Raw genomic sequence first — 22,688 nt, forward strand, 5'->3', positions numbered from 1 at the left:
ACACATGCAGAATGTGCCTGGAATATACATGACACTGCAGGGAGAACGATCCCATCGCTGCTTGTGTTTCAATTGCAGTCGATTCCACATTCGGAGCGATGCCGGCCACGGTCGGGCAGGCCATTGGGCCACTGGAAGCGGCGAGCGGCCAGGCCGGCCCAGCCCAGCCGCCGTCCTCCCTGCGGCTGCGCACGTCGCACAACGAGCTACTCAACGCCGACATGCGGCGCTCCGACGGCAGCGGCACCACCCCACCCAAGAGCCGCAAGGCGTACGCCGCCACCAGCCTGCAGTCCTGCCATGGGCCTGCAGTCCGCCATGGGCCTGCAGTCCGCCACGGGCCTCGGGGGCGGGGCGGAGGGCGACGACGCCGAGGGCCGGGGCTCCGTGCTCGCCGTGCCGGTTGGCGGCGGGCTCGCGCGCCGGCACAGCGAGAGCGCCGCCCTCGGAGCCAGCGGCGCGGACGTGCACAACGCCAACGCGAAACTGCTGAAGAACGGAGAGAACCGACTGCGCAAGGCGGCCGAGCTGGGCCAGGGCACGCAGCCGCCGGCTCACGACGCGGGCCGCGACGGCCCACCCCGCAACGCCGACGCGAATGCCGAACTTAACCGCGGCTACGAGCAGCTTGGCGGCCAGGCTCCCGCCACACGAGACCCCAACCGCAACGACAACTGTCCGGGCAACAACAACGGTAACGTCGGGCTGGAGAAAGCGGAGGGCAAGGAGACCAGCGACGGACAGGAGGACGAGGCGCCCGCCACTGTCTCCGCATCGCAGATGAAAAAGAATAAAAGCTTCCTCGGCTACTACGCAGACCTCGAGTCGGCCTTCACCGGCAAGGGAACCCTGCTGCTAAACGGAGACTTGAGCGGCAAGACCGAAGGCCCGCGCGACGGCACCACGGCCCGCGCGGACCCTTCCCCCTCGGCGTCCGAGTCGCCGAGCTCCGCGACGGAGCGGCCCAAGGCAGCGGCGGACGCGCTGTCGGAGCTGCAGGCGCCGGCGGACGAGGCGGAGCAGGGGGACGAGGACGGGGGCAGGGCATTGCGCGGGCGCATGTTCTTTGGGATGAGGAACACGGCGATGAGCGACGAGGACTCGAGCTGGACCACGCTGTCGCAGGAGAGCGCCTCGTACACCTCGCCCGAGGACTCCGGTCAGTGTGTGGGGGGGGGGGCGGTGGGCGTCGCAGGGTTCTCGGGATTCATTCAGTGGCAATAGACGAGGTTTAGAGAGCCAAATGAAGTTACCCTCGCACATGAAATAGACACGAAGTTAACTCTCAATTAGCCACGGTGGGAATTATTAGAGCTTGCGAGCATGTTGATTAAATATTTTAACAGTCGCGCTGGTTCTATGTTGAGCTGCCCCTCACTAGTCGGTGATCACAAACGCGGTGTCTGTGGGAACATAAACATGTTAGCAAGTAAACTGATTCCTTTAAGATAAAAGCCATATTCTATGTTATTGCCCTCATACAAAACAAGTAGATTTATATTATCCTTCTATTTGTTTTACCTGGGCCACCCCCTTCCCCCCATTGCACATTGATGGTTGGTGAAATACATTCTAAAAGCATATAGAATTCAAAGTAAAGCAGGTGGCTCTGAGAATTCATATGATTTTTTACAACATGTTTACTTTTATGGTGGTGACTCTAACATACCGGTGTCATTTTATTTGCTTTTTTACTTAAAATTTCACCTTTGATGGCTACAGCTATAAAGTTGTCTTTTTTGTTTGTTTGACTTACCCACTCCTTTTATCTTCGGCTTTTAACTTTCTCCAGGAGCATGATTGTAGTCGGGCATTTGTGACCGACATGTAATGCCGGGCCTGCCGCCTCCCACCGCACGGCCCACCTGTACGATGAGATGCTATCACCGGGGTTGTTTGGAAGCACGTGGCGCCGTGCAGATTGCCGCTGCAGATTTGCAATGACCTGATTGGTAGACCGACTTTTCAGGGAGCAGGCGGTATGGGCATACAAACACATGTATGTGCGCACACAGATACAAAGATAAAGATCCCCCGTGTTGTCTATACAGGCTTTTTGGGCAAGTGCTGTTAGCGAGCACCATGGCGCACGAATGGGTGGCGTGACACGATGCGGTGGCGTGTCTAGCACCACGCCTGGCCACCTTTGTCTTCCCATCTTTACACACCAAACCTACCTGATAAATTAGGGCTGAGTTGACAGGTTAAGATCAGGCGCCACTGATGTTGGCCACAGCCAAGTATCATTCTTATGTTGTTGGATTCTTAGCACAGTGCGCTAACCACCACCCCACCACTCCACCCACACAATTACGTGCACGCACAAAGACAAAGATGCCCTGTATAGCCTTAACAGACTGGTGGGGCAATTGCTGTTAGAAAGCACCTATGAAGGCCAGAATGGCACACGAGGGGGTGGGTGACCAGCACCTACGCCCAGCCGCCTTTGTCTCCCTAGTGGCGATGTTTTTACGCCCTGTACCAGGTACTCATTTGAGGCTGAGTCGACCTAGGGCAGGTCCAGGACCGGTTCAGATAATTGTCACATGGCCGTGAACTGAAATTGAACTCGGGTCGTCAGGTTCGTAGCGCAGTGCGCTAACCGCTACACTACGCACACACACACATGCACATAGAGAGCCATGAACTGTCGTGGGTGGGCCTGTCTGTGGATCCACCTGCGTTAAAAAACGAATTTAGGAAAAAAATCAGTAATCCCAAGTTAAGAATCTTGACATTTTGCTCGTGTAATAATTAATTGCTCATCGGTGTGTTTATTTGCCGGAGAGTAGGACCGTTTTGTACTGGGTGATTTTTACATTCCCCACCCGGTGCGCTGCCTGTGCAGTCTTGTTTCCCTTCGACCATACTCACGGCGTGGTTTGTGGGGCTTTGCAGCACACTCTCCTGTGTTAATACCAGCTGTCATCGAATGTCATATTCCGTGATTGTGGGTAAGACAGATAGAGTGAACTGAAATGTTTTTTGGCGATCGTAACGACGGGTCGGGGGTGGAAGGTTTAGCTTTCGGATTGAATCAACGAAGCGGTCACAGTAAATTCCCCGCGCGCTTTTGCTCAAAGACATTGCTGCCGAGTAATTTCCCACACGTACCTGTTTTAGGCCCTTTCAGCAGAAACCGCTGAAAGTGGCATCCGTTCGCCCCGTGCAAGCGGGTGACTATACCTGCAGGAGAGATGCCACGCTTAGACGACAAAAGCTTGGCGCAGAATTAGGGGGGAGGTTGTTATTCCTGACCTGGAGGGTAACGGACAAATGCCACGCGTGCCGCACTGTCCTGCATTCACGCCCCATTAAAGCTGTCAATTTTCACACTGGAGAAATGCATCATCGGAGCATTTTTCAACTGCGAAGCAGTGCGCTACTCTTTGCCTTTAGCCAGTGCTCTCAAGTGTGGCCAGAATTTTTGTTTGGTTAAATTGAGCCTAGATTATTGGCATTCACGTCGGAATAGGACCTAATTTATCAAAGTGGGTTGGAGCCACTGGATTTCGTTGACACAATGGGGGATGCGCGACACGTGTGGATCTATGTTGCACGCGCCAGCAGTGCCTCACTAACGAGCGCATCAAGCTGAGTGGTGGTGGTAGCGTGCCTAATGGATATTAAGCAGAGCTCAAATGGCTCGTGGTGGTTTACATCTGAACTTAGGGACGCAGCGTCATACCTGAGAGATTTTCATCTGTGATGGAAATGCACGGGCTCCCGACAGCTTTACATTACATTTGCAGCAGGCCGCAGCTCTTGAACGGTGTCCCAAAGTACAAAACTGCAAATCACTCGCGTAAAGATTGCCCTAGCGTCAAAGCCAGTGGGATATGGGACGGTCGAAGAGCAGTGTTTCCGCAGATGTTAACGTTTAATATTCCGTCCAATAACCAAGCGAGTCACCGTTCCTACGAAAAATATCTCTGCGTCACCCTTTTTAACGGCCGAGGGATGCAATTTTGTTTTGGCGAGCCGCAGCGGTGGGAAGGCACTGCGATTAGCGCTTTTGCCGCACAGTTTGATGAACAGCCTTCGCTGTCAGGTGGAATTGGCTTAATCGGGGGTGCGGGGTTATTCGATGAGCTAAATGCCGTAGTGTGCCGCAGTCACGGCCGTCAGACACGCAGCACGACGCATCGACCTGGCAGTGCCTGATGCTCGTGCGCAGCCTCCTCCCCGCCCTCACGGTGTCCGGGTGGGAGCCGTGAATCTCCAGCGGGAAGGTAAAATGGCGCCGCCCGTCGCCGCCACCGCCACCACCACCCAGCTGTAAAGGCAAACTGCTGCGGAGAGCGGGCGAGCTCTTGGGGGGCGAGTCTGTGTGGCATCGGATCGTGGCCTGGTGCGTGGCAGCATCTTGCGCTGGCAATCATGTACGGCAAGGACTTCATCCTGGCCGTCATCATTTTAGACAAAGAAGGTACGAGTGTCGTTGCCATAGAATTCGGTGCCTTGTTTCACCCTTCATGTTTCTTTACATTTGCTCTCGGATTTTTTTCTTTTACGTTTCCATAGAAACAACTGTCTGGCATTTCATAGTTTTTTAAATAAGATTTGGCAATGAAATGTGTTATGAAGTGAGTAATCCAGTACATGGCAAGTGGGCATTTGCACCCAGGGATGAAAAAAACATGTAATGCAGGTTTTTTTTCTTATTGCAAATCTGATAGATTTATCTTTAAAACTTACTGAGCATATCTTCATAGAGCTGCAGTGATGTGTCCAGTAGGTATGTTTGTGGGAAATAAATGTAAAAAACTTATGAAACTGAGATTACTCACTCTGAAGTGACCTTTTATTTTACACTAATATTGCATGTAATTTTGTGTTTTTTGTTAAAATATATATTTACGTATGTAATTTACATTCACAAAATGAAAGTATATGGGTGCTGTTTCGATTTGTGGCGAGTGTACTTGCCATTGAGCAAGTTTGGGTCCTCCAACTGTTCTCTAATCACAACAGGCAATCACTACAGGCAATTACACCATCAGTTGTAACGTGGACATTTAACGATCTTGCGTCATCAATCGCGGAAGTGTGCCTCTTTTTCCCGCCGACGTATCTCAAATCCTACATTTAAATATAAATTCAACCCGGCTACATTTTAATAATTAAATTTTGGCCCTGCGTAATTACGGTTGCACGCTGTCTTCCTTCGAACGTTGATAATACATCTGAAGGTTCTGGGCTAGTTAAATAAAGGACATTGATTTATCCATTTATTTAATACCTTGTAGAGTTATGGGTTAATCTTCAATATAAATAAATTGATTGGTTCGTAGTCATGACAGAAATGATGACTCAAGCGTGTTTGTGTGGCATTTTTTCCGTCTGTAGAGAATGCACTACAGTATTTATAATGCACCCCACTGATGCGGAGACCAGCGCTGTAAAAATAGATGGGGAGTTGGCGGCATTTCCTTCCTGTCATGCCCGCCTGCTGGGACGTGACTAAATAAAGGTGCTGGCGTGGGAGTGCCGGCTTGTTCATTTTTTTTGCACAGCCGTGGATGCAAACCTCCTCCTCTCGAGTCAACGTTTTGGCCAATAAGCCTTACCCCCCAGGACAGACGCCAACTCGCGGGGAATTAACACGTTTCGCATGCTCGCCATTCCACCCAGACTCAAAACCACAGTCTAATTCTAGGGGAATTCCAGCAATCCAGCAGGAACAAGCGAATTTGTTTTGTCCAAACGAATTGTGCATTGAATCTCGTCGACTTGAGTTTGATTTCAGGCCACAGCTAATAGCAGTGGCGAGTGAGAGCTGAACCAGTCCGGGTCTCGCTCCCCTTCACCAACCCGCACTCGCCAGCGTGGCGAACTATGGTCAAACATCCCCCACAAAGGGCTGTAAACAACCGAAGACAGATACGAGTCGGATTGATACTAGTGTGGGTTGTGCGGAAATGGTGGCTGTGATGGCATTCGGGATAACGATGTGGAGGCATCCTGCATAGCAACGATGTAACTTTGATGCGGCGTAATCTGGGAGTCTTTTTGCAAATCTGTCTTTCTTTCCGGCTACTGGATCGTATCGACGCATTCTGCCGCTACTCCCCTATCCAGTCCCATCAGCCACAAAGACTTGATAGTAAGCATCATGGATGTAATAATTTTGTCTCCTTTAGTGTACAGATTAATCAGTCATTCCACATTGTTAACTGATTTAATTAACAATAAAAATCGGCGTATAACAGGGGAAAGTCAATACCAGTGGTTTGACGATAACATCGGAAGAAATTAAATGTTAAAATCTGTGCTGTAATTCAACGATGTTGATTAAATGTACAGTGAACCAAAATTCATCGCAAACAGGCGGAAACGCTGGATTGTGGATTGGTTAAAGAGTGCCCCCTAGGAAAGCAGCCGAGCAAGGCGCTGGTGCAGAGCTCCTCAATGACGGGCGGTCGTTAAGTCCCCTCCTACAGGGAGGAATTCATCTGCGCGGGGACCTGCCTGCTCTTGAAATGGCCCTGCCCGTGTGTTGTTCCCCGGGAAAGGACATGTGCCATTACATATTTATGGGCCAAGCACATATTTATGGCCTAAGTGCTGTAATGAGTTCGTTATCACGCGGTGAACAGATTCTCTCTCACTGTTTTGGCGTTCGACCAGTGTGCCCGCCAGTGTGTGGGGTTAATTTACGAGTGCCGCTGCCGTGATTGCCTTTTTTGTTGTTCCTCTGCGCCTTTTCTCCTTCAACACCCCCATGATACCTGAATACAACCCCCCCCCCCCCCCCCCACAGCACGAATGTTTATTTCTGACTGTGCGCACACAGTGGGTATACGTAGCAGCAGCAACATTGCATTGAAGAGGATGGCAGTCGAGGATACATGTACACTGGCCATCAAAAATGTAGCTCGGACCTCCGCCACACTTGTCGAGGAGTTGGTATTGATATTCAATGTCTGTTTACACAAGTTTATCCAGCGATGGTTGGGCTGAAGGGCTGCATGTGTGCACACTAGTTGCTTTGGTGCAACTACACAAGTTATTATTTGTGTTCATCTGGTATCATGGGGGGTTGTGCTCTGGCAGTCCAGAGGTCGCCAGTTCGATCTTGTTGCACGTGGCGAACAGATCCTTTTGGCAGTACGAGTACACCACAGTCAATCGGCGGGGTGAAATGTGGGTACCCCCACCTATTCCAAGTTGTCTGGCCGGCATGGAACAGGAGGCAACAAAATGCCTTCTGGAGCGGGTCTCTAGAGCTCCGTCCGTCTGGCGGAGGTCCTTCTGCGAGCAATTGCAGGCCTGCAACCTTTTACCCTTCTTCACCTTGCGATAGAGATCAAAGTGGAGTCGTAACCGCGCCGCTTTGCTCCGCGTGGTTTGAAAGCAGATGGGCTGTGGACGGATCCGTCATTCGGCTCGGACCCGGACCTCCCTCCGGGCTGGAAGAAGGTTTGCGACTCGTCGGGGACCTACTACTGGCACATCCCGACGGGCACCACGCAGTGGGAGGCGCCGGGGGGCACGGCTCGCTCCGAGGGCGACGGCGAGATCGCCTCGCCGGGCACTTGCACCGAGAAGGACATCTGCTCCGTGGAGTCGTCCGCCGTCAGCACTCCGGCCGACTCGCCGGCTCAGGAGAAGGAGGTGAGGGCCCGCCACGGGGATGGATGGACATCAGCAGAGGCACGACGGAATTTTTTTCCCCCTTTATTGTCGACGTCCATGTAATGGGTGCCATGGTGGAAAAATATTATTTACCTCGCCTGGTATATAGGAGGTCGTGGGTTTTGATCCCGACACTGAAACCTGTATATTTGGAGTTTGCGTCTCTTTCTCTCCCCATGGTCGCGTGGATTTTCCTCTGGGTCCTCTGGTTTTTTCCCTCCACATGTAGAATCAACATCACTGCTATAAATTTCGATGGGATAAGCCACATCGTTGAGCTTTCGTTTGTGGCCAACTCGCTTCTGAAAAATAGCTGTGGTGCTCAGTGGGCCTTACCTGGTAAAATAAATAATTTTGTTTAATCCTTCATTCGAGCAAAATATCACCGCGTGCAGAGATTAGCTGTTCTCCATCAGTGTCTGTGCACTCGTAGGGTACAGTCATCACCATCATCAGCCATGTTTAGTCCAATATTGGTTGAAGGCTGCCATCGTCCCTCACGGCTCTGCGATGTAGCGATCCATCCGGCACCTGCATATGAGTTGGTTTCATTGCTCCATCTCTCCAGTGGACTTCCATCGGCAGACTCTTTTTTTCCTTGGGCTGCCACTGTTGTTACTCTCACCCACCGGCCATCATCCCTTCTCACGGTGACATGTCCTGCCTAAACCCACTTGGTTTTATTAATAGACAAAATTACGTCCCTAACCTGCATATATTCCCTCCGATTCATGTTATCCCCTTTCTACGTACGTCTATCTCGGATCGTTTGTAGGTGTTGTTCATCCCGCGGCCTTAACCATTGTCTGCATGTGCAGGTTTAAAGACGTAATTTTGACTGTAGAAAAAAACAAGTGGGTTCCGACAGGATGCATCACTCGAAGGGATGATGGCCAGTGGTCGAGGCTGATGATGGGATGGCAGCCAAAGGAGGCCCACCTGAAGCAATGGAACGATTAAATCGGCTCGTGTGGAGGAGTAAACTGGATTGTTACATCCTGAAACTGTTAAAGATGGAGACGCCCTGGTAAAGGCCTTCATCCAGCAGTGGATAGATGATGATGATGATGGTGGTGAACATACAAGTATAATTTACAGTGCGTATTAAAAAAATACAGTTGGTTCAGTAGATGCAGCACCTCAGCTGTTATGGTCACATAATTTGTAAGCCGTGTGCCCGTGTGTGTGTAATGTTTCATTACACCAAGTAAATAACGGCCTTGATTTAGAATTGCACCACAAATATGACATGAGATTAAATGCTCACAATTAAAAACCACAACACAAATAACAAAGCCTGGAGGTGTTTGGACAGGTTTTAACGGAGTTTACGACTATTTGGCACTGCATGACCCAGTGCGGCCGCTGAATAGTTCCTCCCACAAATACCTGAAGAACTGCTCCTTTTCCAGCATAAGTGGTAAATCTTTTGAGGTTAATAAACTCGATGCGAAATACCTTGACAGCTCTGCAGCGGTGGAATTCCCTGCCTCTGGATTGAGTGCCCATTCTTTAGTCAAAAGTGCGCTTGGATGGAAATATTGTTTGTGCCGCTTTTCCATGTGGGAGCGATGTGCCAGGGCGGTATTGTGCTAATCGATTTGCATATAGAAGCCTCATTAAAAAAAGAGCCATAGCTGTACTAGAATCCCCACAACTAATTCCGAAGGGTTTAGTGCGTCAGTCTTAAAGTCATAAACGTTATTCATAAAAGAACGGGCAATTGTTTGGTGCGGTGCGGTGTGGCGTGCAACCATAACCGTGTGCTTTCCCTGCGTCTTACTTTTGTGTCTCCCCTCCTTGTCCTTTGCAGCCTGTGTCTGCCATCTCTGTCTCTGGCCTTTGTAGAAAAATAGACTTTAATGAATGGAAGGCAAGTGTTCTCCCTGTACCCACAACCAAATCGAGCCCTGGCTCTTCCACAAATGTCACATTTTCAATCGGACTTTGTGCTGTGCGTGTCGTGTGTGTGTGTGCGAGAGAGAATGGTTTTCTCATTGATGTTTCGCATTGTTTGTGTTTGTTAAAAGCATGCTTTTTTATCAGTGTACCGAATTTTGTTTTAAAGTAACAACCATTAACCAAAGTAACCTTCATAAGCACGATATTTGTACCAATAATTGATTGGCGTCGGTACATTTGATGTGACATAAATTCATTGCATTTGAAATGCCGTTACACTCTGTAAAAAGACAAAAAGAGAGGGGATTAGCTGTGGGTGTATTTGAGCCGGAAACTCTGTCAATTGACTTTCTCGCTCATCCCCGCATTTCTTTAGGAGATCCAGGCTGCTACTGTGACCCCTGACCCAAGCCTCAAAGAGTTTGAAGGAGCCACTCTGCGCTACGCTTCCCTCAAGCTTGGGTGGGTATCGCTCGCTCACACTAGCTGGGACACTGCTGAGCTCCGGAGCCACTTTGTGCCTTAGACATCAGTTCCAGGGGACTCTGTTTGAGTTGGTGCAATGAGCACATGGGGGAAAGGAGGCATTTGGCCAAGTGCCATCCAATTAGAAATGAGCCATTCCGTGCATTCACGCTCCCTCGAGTCTCTGACAGTGGAGTGCAGTGACAGCTTGCAGTGTTTGTAGTGCTCCTCAAAAAATAACAAAACACCGAACACATGAGTTAATAATGCTGCCTTAAAAAGGGAATATATAACAAGCAACGTTTTGAGTAATGACCCATTTTTATAGAACATGAAGAAGGTCCATTGTCTGAAACGTCACCTATTATATATTTTTTTAAACTTTTAAACCACTGTTATTGACAAATATTTACATTTTGTTTTCTATTTGTGCTCGTACACCAACGCAGCGTCACCAAATAATTTCCTTCAAAAATAGATTGCGGAGGCTTCATGCTGAATCACAATACTGTGTGCTTGCGTTGTTTACCAAGGCAAGCTGTTTAAATCTGTCGTGACACTTGTGAAACACTGCAGTATTGCGATGTGCACATTGGGTTGCAGATGGAATTATTTTTACCACCAGCCATCACAGCCATAGACAACCAATGAAATAATTTAACACCATTAGTTGAACAAAAAAATATCTACGTCTCTTCCTTCCCCGCACCTCCGATTAGCGTAGTTTGCTACGTATGGTGCGAAAGAAGTTCTACATACATAAGTAATGGCGAAGGAAAAAAAAACACGTTAATTTAGATCTGCAAGGGTAACCTGCAATATGGCTCTTGACAGAATGGTCGACCATTCGTCTGTTACGAGCCGATGGGACGTCTGCAATCGGCCAGCAAATCCTTGCTTGTGTTTCCGCCAACCAGAACCATAACGGCTTCCAGACCAACTCGAGTAGCCTCTCCATCGGTCTGGAATGCTCTGCTAGATGACCTTTGCTGTGTCCCATCTCACAAAATGTTCCAAAAACATAAAAAAAATATATAATTGTTTCGCGTAGCCTTGGGGACTCGGACCAAAAGTCACCGGCTCCTCTACACTCAAGCATCGCCACTGGCCTAAGCCTCGTGACGTTGTCTCTTAAACTATGGGGCTGGACAAATAAATGTTATTGTTTTTATTATAATTATTTTTGTTATTTTGTCCTGGAACTGAGTTGCACTGACACTCGAGGAGTGGCGCAGGGTTCCAGGAGCTTTATTCCTGGGAATCCTCAATGCAAATACAGCTGACTTATACTACTGATGTACACGAGCAGCGTGGTGGACTTTGTGCTATGCATTCGCATGCAAAGCTATCTTTGGCCTATCCAACGGTTATCTGGTTGTGTGGACAGATGAGCTTAGCGATAGATGTACTTTACGTTGTTGCTGTCCCTGGTTATCTTCTAACCCTCCACAGGAAACTAAACGATTGATGTATCCAAGAGAAGATCGTGGTTGTGAAGGAGAAAACTTGAATGCAGAGGTTGCGTGGGCATGCCCTGCGGAGCTGAATATCTCGGTGCTCATGCCATCATCCTAAAGGGCGTGGGTGTTCACATGAGTGGCTCTGTTTTACTTGCAGACACGCGAAGCAGCAGGAGCTTGAGGATGGAAAGGAGAACATCGTTAGTGATCCAGAATCGAAGGTGCTTACCTCTCACGTTAATTAAGTTGACCTTTTGTGATACGTATGTCAAATGTTACGATTTGACCGTGCATTGGTTAAAATAAATATGTAAACAAATGAACACATTTTTCAAAATCTTGAGTGGAATAAGGTTACGTTGGCATGCTCACTCTCGATTTTTTTATATGTGAATCTACATTTGTGCTAAAATACTTTGAGCAAATGTGCCGTTTCTACTGCTGCCAGCCGTCTGCACTGATGGACCCGGGTGCTAAGCAGACGGACCGATCGATAGTGTTCATTCGCATGGTTGCGCTTTTGGGAGTACGTCATGCACCGTGACCACAGGAGGGCAGTGCTGTGTCTCTTTTTGCTCGTGATGTCAGTTGTTCCACCTTGCTGCCTGGGAACAAAAGCTTCTGTACTTGAAAGCGCTGACTTCTTGACCCACCTAGCATTGAATTAATAATAGAACAAACGTAGAACACCCCCCCCCCCCCTCCTCTCTGCACGCACTTGCCATGGTTGTCGCCTGCCCGCGATTTTTGGACTTCGTGTTGTGCCGGTGCTGCTGCTGCTGACTTGAAGCGTGTTCCCCCGGTGATGCTGGCGCAGTGCTTCGCGGTCCGCTCGCTGGGCTGGGTGGAGATGTCCGAGGAGGACCTGGTGCCAGGCAAGAGCAGCGTGGCTGTCAACAACTGCATCCGCCAGCTCTCGTATCGCAAGAATGACATCCGCGACACGGCTGGCATCTGGGGCGAGGTCAGCACTGGCGTACCTTGTGTGCGCGCCCGTTGATAATTAAGCCATGCTTCTTGTTCATGTAATAGTGGAGTCGTTGTTGCGGTTAAATAAATGTGCAGTGTTTGTGCTTGTAATTGCATGGCTGAGCGATGCGTTATTTTGTTGACACGTTTATGTTTGTGTGCGGTACTCGTGTTCGATTTCATTTGTAGAAAAAAAAATGCATTCTGATTCTGGTGCACACAATGGCAGCCACAGTGGAATAGCTCGAATTTAAATTGAAATAACCACACGAAATAGCCGATAAAATATATACACATGCATGTGACAGACCTCCATTTCACCTGCAGCATGCGCTATTTAAAAATGCACTAAAGCAACCGGGGGTACGCGTTGATTTATTGCACGACAAAATTTCGCACATTTGCAGAGGAAAGAAATCTTTAGGTCTCGTAAAAAATAAATGGGCATATGATGATCGTAAATGTAACGAATGGATGTCCGTGCAATGCACGCGCAAGCCACTCGGCACAACGTTGTGCGGCGAACGTGACGTCGTCGCACTCCGCCTTGACCAACTGTGCCTCACTCGGGGCATCTGGGCCAAGGGGTTGGCATTCCTTTCTAGGAGCCAAGGGATGCATTAAACTCCTTGCCTATTGACTGAATTAAGCAATTCCAGTTTTGTGGTGTAATCCACTGCAGCCATTAGTCTGTCTCTTGATGCCGAATGCCTGCACAATTTTGCAATCTGGAAGTATAAATTTTAAGTGTGTATAAGGATTTTCACGTAACTCAAGTGTGCTGTTGAAAAGGATTTGTGTGGTGAGCAGCCTTGCCTAGCCTTTCGGGACTGCGTTCTGCCTGCGAGTCATTAACGATTGACATTCTGACGATTGCAGAGGAAGGAGAGGCTACTAAAGAGATGGGTGCCATTGGTGTTGGGCAAGTGTGAAAATTAGATGCCAGCTGGCCAAATTTACACTTAATTAACACACTGCAGGGAATGGGCATGGACAAGACACTACTTTGGCAATAAAAAATGTGTTCTTAACCCATTAGAATTTTAAGTTTGTATCCGGTCATCAATGTGTTTACTAGGTTGCAGAAAATAATAATGCTCATTAGGCTGATTATAAATGGGCTGCAAAACGGTTCACGTCGTACTGATGGTATAAAATGTACTTGCTTCGTGTTTACAAATATGGGGTTGCAATGTGGGAAGCAGTAGTACATTAACATCATCATTGTCGTTTCCGGTGAGAATTTGTGTTTGCATGATGTTGTTTGCAAAATATTTTTTCTTGAGAATTTGAGGCTCCACTTCAAATTGGTGCCATGTGAAGCATAGCCTATTTGATGATGAACCCCCTTACCGCTGCAGCAACACCTGATGTCAATGTAACAGACGACTGTACGCCAGACTACTTGTTTAGCTTTTTCAAATACTGCAAATTGTTTGTGGGAAGCGACGAGTTATACAGGTAGGAACAACAGGTTCCACACTGCCCACCAGGGATTATTTGTCTGTTTGTCGTGCATATTTGTCTGTCGTGCACGAATGCGCTGTCCAACCAAGTTCCTACCTGCCCACTCCGAAGGAACGTATTTTATCAATCTGTATTTTCTCGACCGAATACAACAACAAAAAATCTTTCAATATTTTACAAATGGTACACTCCATTATTAAACGTGGGCTCAAAATAGCTCTCCTTTCCATGCAAAAGTGTGTCTTCTATGTGAACAGAATTTCAGGACCTATCCTTGGTTTGACCTAATATCTCACGATGCATTGGAGGAGCCAGACTAATGCACCTGAACACAAACAAAACACAAAATGCATGGCCTGCATTTACACCGTGGGCAGTGCAGCAAAGGTCGTTGTTTGTTGCTTTTCTTTTACGCTCCCATATCTATGCCCTCCCCTACGTTCAACCAGGCAAACGAGAAGCATCGTGAAGTTTTTTGGTCAAACTATAGATAAGACATTCCTAAAGTTCTTCCCCCCCCCATAAAAAGTGCAGCGAAGCAAGAGGAATGCGCACTGGCAGGCGGCAGGGTGCATTCCTCGCTTGGGAGCTTCTGTACATAAATATATCATTATTTTGCCTACTTTAATCATTCTAACATGGTTGAAAGGGGGAGTTGCAGAAACAGTGTTAAGACATACGAGTGTGATTGTTGGACGAGGGAGGAGCAGATGTTGTTCACCAGAGGAGGAATGATGAAATGGATCTCAGGGATCACGAGACTGGATTGGGTCACAAACGAGAAAGAAAGCAAGAGTGGTGGTGAGCTCGGACAAGCTGAAGGAATGTAGAATCACAAGGCTAGGACGTGTCGTGAGGAGAGAGCAATGGAGGTGGTGAACAAATGAAAAGCACCAGGGCGGATACCGAGAAGCAAGCCCAAGAAAGAGTTAATCCCAAGCAGTGAATCAGCAGCATGTGAATGACTGTGGAGTGGACGTGAAAATAACCCAGGACAGGAATGAATGGAGAGGCAGGACTCGACGCTAGTGGCAATAATGTCAGGAAGAATAATTATTCACCTCCGTCTCAGAAATGTCATCCTGACCACTTCCACATGCAGCCTTGTATCCAGGACTTCCTCACATTGCCTCTCTTTCCCTGACCCCCCCTCCCCCCCGATTGCGATATTTACCCCACCAACAGGGCAAGGACATGTTCTTAGTGCTGGAGAACGACATGCTCGACCTAGTGGATCCCATGGACCGCTCGGTGCTGCACTCTCAGCCCATCGTCAGCATCCGTGTATGGGGCGTCGGGCGCGACAATGGCCGGTGAGCCCCCCCCCCCCCCTCTCATTCCCCCCCCTTTCATCACCCCCCCCTACACGCAGACAACTCGTAAGTCCGGTAAATTTTTGTTATGCGTGCGAGTATATACAGTTTACTACTATATTTTGAATGTGTGAGTGTTGATGGGATCTTCTTCGTGACGGTTGATGTATTTGTCAAGTGTGTGTTTTGAAAAACAGAGCTGCGGATAACACGAGTTAATGTGTGTAATTTACTACTTTATTAAAAGTATCGTTTATTATCTAAAACGGATATTTTCAGCGATGAAAAGAATACAATTTCGATTTAAAGCTTTCGTGACTGCAGGGATTCATCTTCTTGTTTCTTTCGGTAAAGTCACGTAGAAGGGAAGTAATAAAATAATAAAAATAAAACATAATAAAACAATTCTCACGACGTTTCGGCTACAACGCAAGCAGCCGTCTTCAGGTGAAGAATGAGACACTACCAAACTAGGAGCTTATATATAAGCTGCATTGGGGGTTGAAGAGCGCCTTAACCAAAAAGAATGTGCATGTGAAGAGGGATTTAGCATATTCATGGAAAATGCGTAGGCGTTGGGCGGGGGGGTGTCAAAGTCATATTATGCCCATGCATTATGCAGGATCAGCAGCAACCAAGGGGGGTGCAGGGATTAACTAAACCCCCAATGCAGCTTATATATAAGCTCCTAGTTTGGTAGTGTCTCATTCTTCACCTGAAGACGGCTGCTTGCGTTGTAGCCGAAACGTCGTGAGAATTGTTTTATTATGTTTTATTTTTATTATTTTATTACTTCCCTTCTACGTGACTTTACCGAAAGAAACAAGAAGAGAAGAATACAAGTTGAGTAGCCGAGATAGAAACATGTCAAAACATTAATTTACCTGGCACAAATTGATTTCGGAAAGCATGACGAACACTGTTTGGCTTTTGAGCCTTTGGGTTGCTGTGGGTATGAATTCTCTACATTCACTCCTTCATCAACGTTTGCGCCCTGTAGCTCGGCGCATCCCTTTGGGCTCGGTGAAGTGAGCTCCCCCTGGTGAGAGGAGCTGTTTGGGTAGTCACCGCTGTGGTGTTCCTGGTGGACGTGCGGCACTGCTGCAGGAATGCAAAATGTTCACCTCCGGCTGAGACCTTCTGGTAGAGTTGAGCGAAGCTCGCAGGTTATTGAGGGAAACTGTCTCTCCTTTTTTTCAGTCGACTAATTAATTTTTGTGAAGGCAGCCACGCTCTTGCGGTGTAATAAATTCCTCATTCTTTAACCTTCAGCGACACACTGACAGTTATTGCCGTGACGTTTAGTGGGTACGTTGGTTTCCCGTTGACCGCAGGTATTGTGCACTGATGCGGGTAAGACGGGAACATGTTGATGTGCTGTTTAATTATCCGGCTGAAATATTTTTTTTCCTTGATTTTTTTTTATTACCCCCCTCAGGTCCTTAATATATATCGTTGTTCATTTCAACCAAAGAGTTTTTTTTCTTTTTTTGCTAAAATCCCTCGGTGTGACTGTACTGTCCTGAACGCCCACATTTTGTTCGCAGTTTTAAATTAATTACGAGGCCTGTGCTGATGTCTCTTGCTTGAGTGGGGCATGGCTCATGAACATGGCAGCTCAGACTGTTGCAGAGGCCGAGTGAATCACGCATGGTTGATTCAGATAAGACTGGATGCATATCATTTAAATGCACCGTTGGTTGCTCTTTACCGCTATTTTCAATAGTTTTTCTTACTATTATTGTCAACATTTTTTTTGTGTTACGGATAATATTTATTTCCTCCAAAAGAACGTAGTAAAACACGTGAATGAGACACAAAACAAATGTGAGATCACGTCTGAAAGAGACCAGACCCATGCATGCACCTCAAGTGAAAGCTGCAGGGTTTGTACATTAAATTCCATGTAACATCTCACTCACCCTCTCCCCCACCCTCTCCACTAACTCTTTCTACCCCCCCCCCCCCATCTCTGTCTGGAGAAGTGGAAATGTCGTGGCCTCTATTTCCGTCACCGTACCCTTGCACGATGTAATTTGCCAAGGTCACCGCGACATGTCTGTGGATGAGCCCAATTTATTTCGTCTAATTCCTCCGTGTGATTTATAGTGGTCGTGAGAGAGAGCCCTGATGCTGCTCAGTGGCCAATCATGATTTAGGTCCCTGCGAGGGGCGTACGTATCTACTTATGTATGTTGAACTTCTTTCGCACCGTACGTCGCCAACTGTGCTTATCGGAGGTGCGGGAGAAGGGCACCTGAACTAAACACAAAAACATCACTACGTGCACTGTTGTCGTTTTGCATGGATTGCACCACAATTTACCCAACTGGACAAAGCAAAGAGTCTGCACTTAACATTTATTTATACAGATTACATTTGTCACCAACTGTCTGAAGGGTTACATTATTTTTAAGAGCGTTTGACTGACTCATGAATCTCTCTTCAGACCAAGGTCTTGTGGTTTTCAGAGATCTGTAGCGCAGCGGGTTTTTTTTCATCATTTAATCACGCCCGCCTCAAAACATGCCTATATCAGCATTTTGGATTTACAATCTTGCCGACCACCAGCAGCAGCAAGCCCCCCCCCTCCCTGATCAGATAGAAAACCTTCGGGCATTCCCGTACACCCTCCGTGTTCCAGCCAGCGAGCAGCGCATCTCTAGCGTAGTGCGTTCCGTGCCCTCTGCGTGCACACATGCGGACGGCTGCTGCTCCCTTGAAATTTCAGTGGGAGGAGGAAGGCACGATGGGGGGCAGGGGGGTGTAGAGAGAGAGAGAGAGACGGGGTGGGGGTGGCGCGTGCACACGCTGCCTTCTACTACGCCTGGATCATTCTCTCGCATTTGTGAGTATTCAGACCTCCGCACTCGACCACGAGTACCGTGCCCAGCCCGTTTGTGGGTGTGCACTTGTTATTGGCTAAAGGCTAAAAAAATAATTTCGGCAGCAAAGGAAACATTGGCAGGGGTGCGGGGAGGCAGCGGAGGGTGCCGAGCACGGCACGGACAACCCGGTGGTGTACACGCCCACGAGGTGATGCCGCCCACGCCGCATGGCAATTTTCCGCTGCACGCCGTCTTTATCACACCACCCTCTGTTGGAACCTGCAGGCTGCCACACGCCAGGCTGTAATTTTCCACACTATGTTGGTAAGCACTTTCCATTGTACAAACAAATTTGATTGCGCTAAAGTAATGGTTATATGTAGAGGGTTGTTTTTGGTTTACCGTGTGGGGGCGATGGCAGCTTGTTGAATCTGGTTGTGCGATTTGATATATTTTTTTCCGCCTCCCTTTGAAGACAACTGTCACCCACCCTGTGTACGTCGTTATCGCGGCCGTGCAGCTTGCCTGCCATTAAAATATTCCAAAAGGGACTAGGGTCCACCTTCTCCACGTCGGTGACAAGCGCCTCGGTCGCTTCGCGTGAATCCCGCCCGGATGCTTCTGTTGACGCTCGATGGCTGGGCGGATCGTCTCGTTGCATGTGAATGAGGCACTTGGCCCAGTTATGAGTTTGGTGGCTCCCTCCTGTCAGATGGAGTGATGAATTAGAGGCTGCGCAGCCCCTGAGAAAATCGTCGTGGCCAAGGCTTCCCACCCCCACCCTGTACACCGAGCAGCCGTGTCGGGGACATTTGTTTAGATTGTTTACGGCACATTGAGTCCTTGCAGCTTGTCGTACTTCTTCGGCGATGCCTAATTGCCCTGCTGTTCGTGGAACACCGTTTTAATTGTTGCAGTTAGGGTGAAGGGTTGTGTTCTCTCTTCTTTAATGTAATGATGTGCAAGTTTAACATTTTGTGTGAGCGTGATGTGGAACGTAATGATGATTCTATCAATCAATTCTTAATTGTTCGTGTAAGAATGTATTATTTTTTTTATTCACAAACATTGTATGTAATTGCTTTGTAACCTCTGTAGCCACTAGAGGCTGCTACACACCACCCATGCTATATGTATTTAACAAAATTAATCCTTGAGTGATTGCGATGCTGAATCCGTGGCATGTCATTCAATTGTGAGCAGGAAAAAAGTTTCACTGCTCGTGATCACGTCTATGCACTGCACACTTAGCATGTAAAATATCAGATATGGGTTTGAATGTGATGTATGCCTTCCTTGGCGTATTACGAATATACCTCGTGTGGCATTAATGGATAAAGAACATTGTGTAAAACACACTTGCAAAGTGGTGATGTTACAGTCAAGCTGACTTAAAAACTATAACAAAAACTAGAGTAGAAGCTGACCTTGTGAATCTTTTTGTGTATTTCATTACTCTCTTCTCATAAAATTCCTCATGCCGTGACCCTTGTGGATGCAGTGAGAGGTAACAAAATATCTATAAAATAAAAGAGGACCGTGAAGTTAAAGTGGTGTACGAAAAGAATGTTTACACCACATGGAATGGTTCTAACACAGCTGCGTTGCAACACAAGGCAAAACCCCATCCAAGTCCATTGCCATGGCCCATGCCATGCTGTCACATCGCTTGCTGTCTTCCGAACTCACGGCGAGCCAGCGCTCGGCTCTCTGCCACCATCACACGCGCCATTTACCGTCGCCGTTCCTCATCCCTCCTCCATGTGCGCTGCACGTGCGCTGCATTTTCAGACCCATTTTATGCCAACTGCCAAACCCGTGATTTCACCTTCACGACTTTGTGCCAAGGATGAAGTTGGCCAGAGAACTCTGCGAAAGTTGGCCTGGTCTAAAAATGCTTTGTTTTTATTACTTCTATCTGTATTATATTTTTTGTTTGATTTTAGTTTTGTAAAAAAGAAAAAAACATTTTGTAAGCGATCACAGTCATTCAGTAAAGCCAGTGTTTGTGGCAACGTGCACGTGATGCTTGGTAAGTTGCCGTACAAATTCATCATCTCATTCAGTCGCTCCCTTATTTACATCGGAAGTTTCTTCATAAATTGACGCAAGGTGGTACGCATGAGCCTTCGTGTGTGTGTGTGCGTGCGTGTACACGCGACGCATAAAGCATGGACGCCGTGCGTATTTTTCCCCAAAGGGACTTTGCATATGTGGCCCGAGACAAGCTCACGAGGGTGCTCAAGTGTCACGTGTTCCGCTGCGACACTCCCGCCAAGGCTATCGCCACCAGCCTGCACGAGATTTGCTCCAAGGTGAGCGAGCCCAGACACTCGAGTGTCGCCTCACTCCCAAATCGCACACCGCCCTCTCTCTCCCTCTCCTTCTCACAACGATTGCGCCTCTCCCCTCGCCTTTGCAATAGCGCGATCAATGCTTTTGGGAATGAATAAATTCGTGAAACAACAAACTTTAATTGCTTGGGCTCAACCCGAATGTAAAAATTTGTGGTAATTGTTTTGCTTTGACATTAGCAGCATTAAAAGCATGAATGCACACACAGAGGCTGTGCTTTTTAAGGGGCTGTGTTGAATTGTTGCTGTTATAGGAGAGACATTGCCATGTATAAAATAATGTGAGGCAATATAGTGGATGGATGCATATGCACGCTTAATGTTGCCCCTCGATGAATTAATTGTGTTCCCAGCTGCCGCTCATTATATTCCGATCATAAAGGCGCATACAAAAAAACATACTCGGCAGCTCATGCATTGACTAGCAAGAAAGAGCAGTGCATTGTAAAGCCTAATTATAAATACGAATAACTTAAAGTCTTGTCATTCCATAACTACATGAGGGTTGTATGGCCACGATTTGCCACAATGGTATGTGCAAGTTGGTGACGGGAGGGCCCAGTGCCTGTTCAGATACTGACCGCTGGTGTTAGCCGTGGTCGGCAATCAAACTCATGTCCTCGAATTCACAGCACTGTGCTGAACCAGTGCGCCCTCCTCCCACCGCTCCACCCCCAGTAATAATAATGCTGTTTATGTACCCAACAAAGCCTCACTATCTCAAACTCGCTGTCCAGGAGGTTCCTGCATTGCGATATTTGGCCAATTAAATTTATGAGAAATTGGCATACGAGACGAAACTGGATTACTCGTAGAAAGAAAAAAAATCCACCTATCAGCAGCAAGCCTTGGTTCTCACTCGTCCATACACTCGCACGTGTCGGTCAGTCCTTCCGAGGTCGCGCGAGATTTGGCACATTTTTGGTTATGTGACCTTACGGGTAGTTGGCGTTGTACTCGTGGCATGTGCAACACACAGGATATTATTTCCCGCACCTCCAATTAGCACGGTTTGCTTCATACGGTGCGAAAGAAGTTTAACATACATACTGTGTGTCAACGGCATTCACGAAGAACCAAAAATACCTCGTTTTTCTCACTTTAACATATTCCACTTTCCTTTAATTGGAGTAAAATATGATAATACCAATTCACTTGGCACAATATACCTCTCACGGTAAAGAAGAATGAAACTTGTACAATTACTGAAATGTTGAAAGACCTCTATCTTGCGAAGCATTGCTGCACTTAAATATTTATTTAGTCATTATTTATATTCAGTGCGAGGTTGCTCTCGGATGGTTTAATTACGCACTCTCTCTGAGCCACTGTGCCACGGTCAACAGGAAGGTGACCCTGAACGGCCGAGATTGTCCCTTACACACAAAGGGCTCAGACAGCACGTCGGTCTACTTTTAACCGTCACTGTCCCTTCCCCTCCTGGGTAACTGAAAGGGGGGGGAATGCTCACTTCTACGGCTCTTAGGTCGTCAGTTTCACTGCGCTAGTGGAGGCAGCAGCAGAATTGGATTGGCCTTGCTAGACAGATGAATTCCCCCCCCCCACCCCTTGCTCGTCCTGCGACCCCGTTCCCTGGGAGATGACCTTTTTGCCCAGATACGTAGCCTTGAGCCTTAAATCATGCTCTTCTAATCGACTAATAATAAATCAATGTAACTGACTGAAGGGTTCTCTATTTTAGCAACAGTCGACAACCTCCCCTTTTGTTGACCCTCGCCATCTTAATAGCTGCTGCTCGACAGTTGAGCCTCCATCGCCCTTCCTTCTTTGGCTCGGCGCGGATTCCGTGTTAATTGGGGGCATCTCATCTAAGCGCCGTCAGCCTTGGAGATAATTGCGCGCCCGTGGTTGGGGGAAGGCGTTTTTCTTTTTGTCTCCACCACCACTGACGGACCCCTCGTGTACTGCGCTTGTCCTACAGATCATGGCCGAGAGGAAGAACTCCAAGGCTCTGGGCAGCGTGTCCACTTCCTCCCTGGAGAAACACGACAGCACGCCCGATGTGCCGCTTCAAGGTGAGACTCCGTCGCTGGGCAGCTCCGCAAATTAGGCAACCTCGCAGAGAATCCGTAGAATAAATACGCGGAGTCAAGTTGAAGGTGATTGAAATACAGTGTAAATTGGATATAAACAGCCCTTTAGAGTAGGCCTGCTGTGCTTTTATACGAAGTAGTGTGCTTTTATCAGAACTTACTCTTAGCCGCCACCCCCACGAGTCTTCATGTCAGCATTTGTTGGAAATTTCAGAGCTGTGCTTATAAAACATGCATA

The 22,688-nt window shown here is 47.9% G+C and overlaps 1 protein-coding gene across 1 annotated transcript in view; it reads left to right on the top strand.

Annotated features, from left to right (window-relative positions):
• LOC133343022 (amyloid beta precursor protein binding family B member 2-like) overlaps positions 1-22,688 on the top strand; it is a 58,028-nt gene that overhangs the window by 26,562 nt on the left and 8,778 nt on the right. The window contains 10 exon segments of the mRNA XM_061552452.1: positions 79-296; positions 298-1,159; positions 7,361-7,617; positions 9,452-9,511; positions 9,917-10,002; positions 11,623-11,686; positions 12,283-12,429; positions 15,087-15,214; positions 20,243-20,357; positions 22,339-22,432. Coding sequence (XP_061408436.1) covers positions 79-296; positions 298-1,159; positions 7,361-7,617; positions 9,452-9,511; positions 9,917-10,002; positions 11,623-11,686; positions 12,283-12,429; positions 15,087-15,214; positions 20,243-20,357; positions 22,339-22,432 — 2,031 coding nt within the window.

This window comes from Lethenteron reissneri, chromosome 16 (assembly GCF_015708825.2).
Source record: "Lethenteron reissneri isolate LAM-NWPU_2019-01 chromosome 16, ASM1570882v1, whole genome shotgun sequence".
NCBI classification, from domain to species: Eukaryota; Metazoa; Chordata; class Hyperoartia; order Petromyzontiformes; family Petromyzontidae; genus Lethenteron; species Lethenteron reissneri.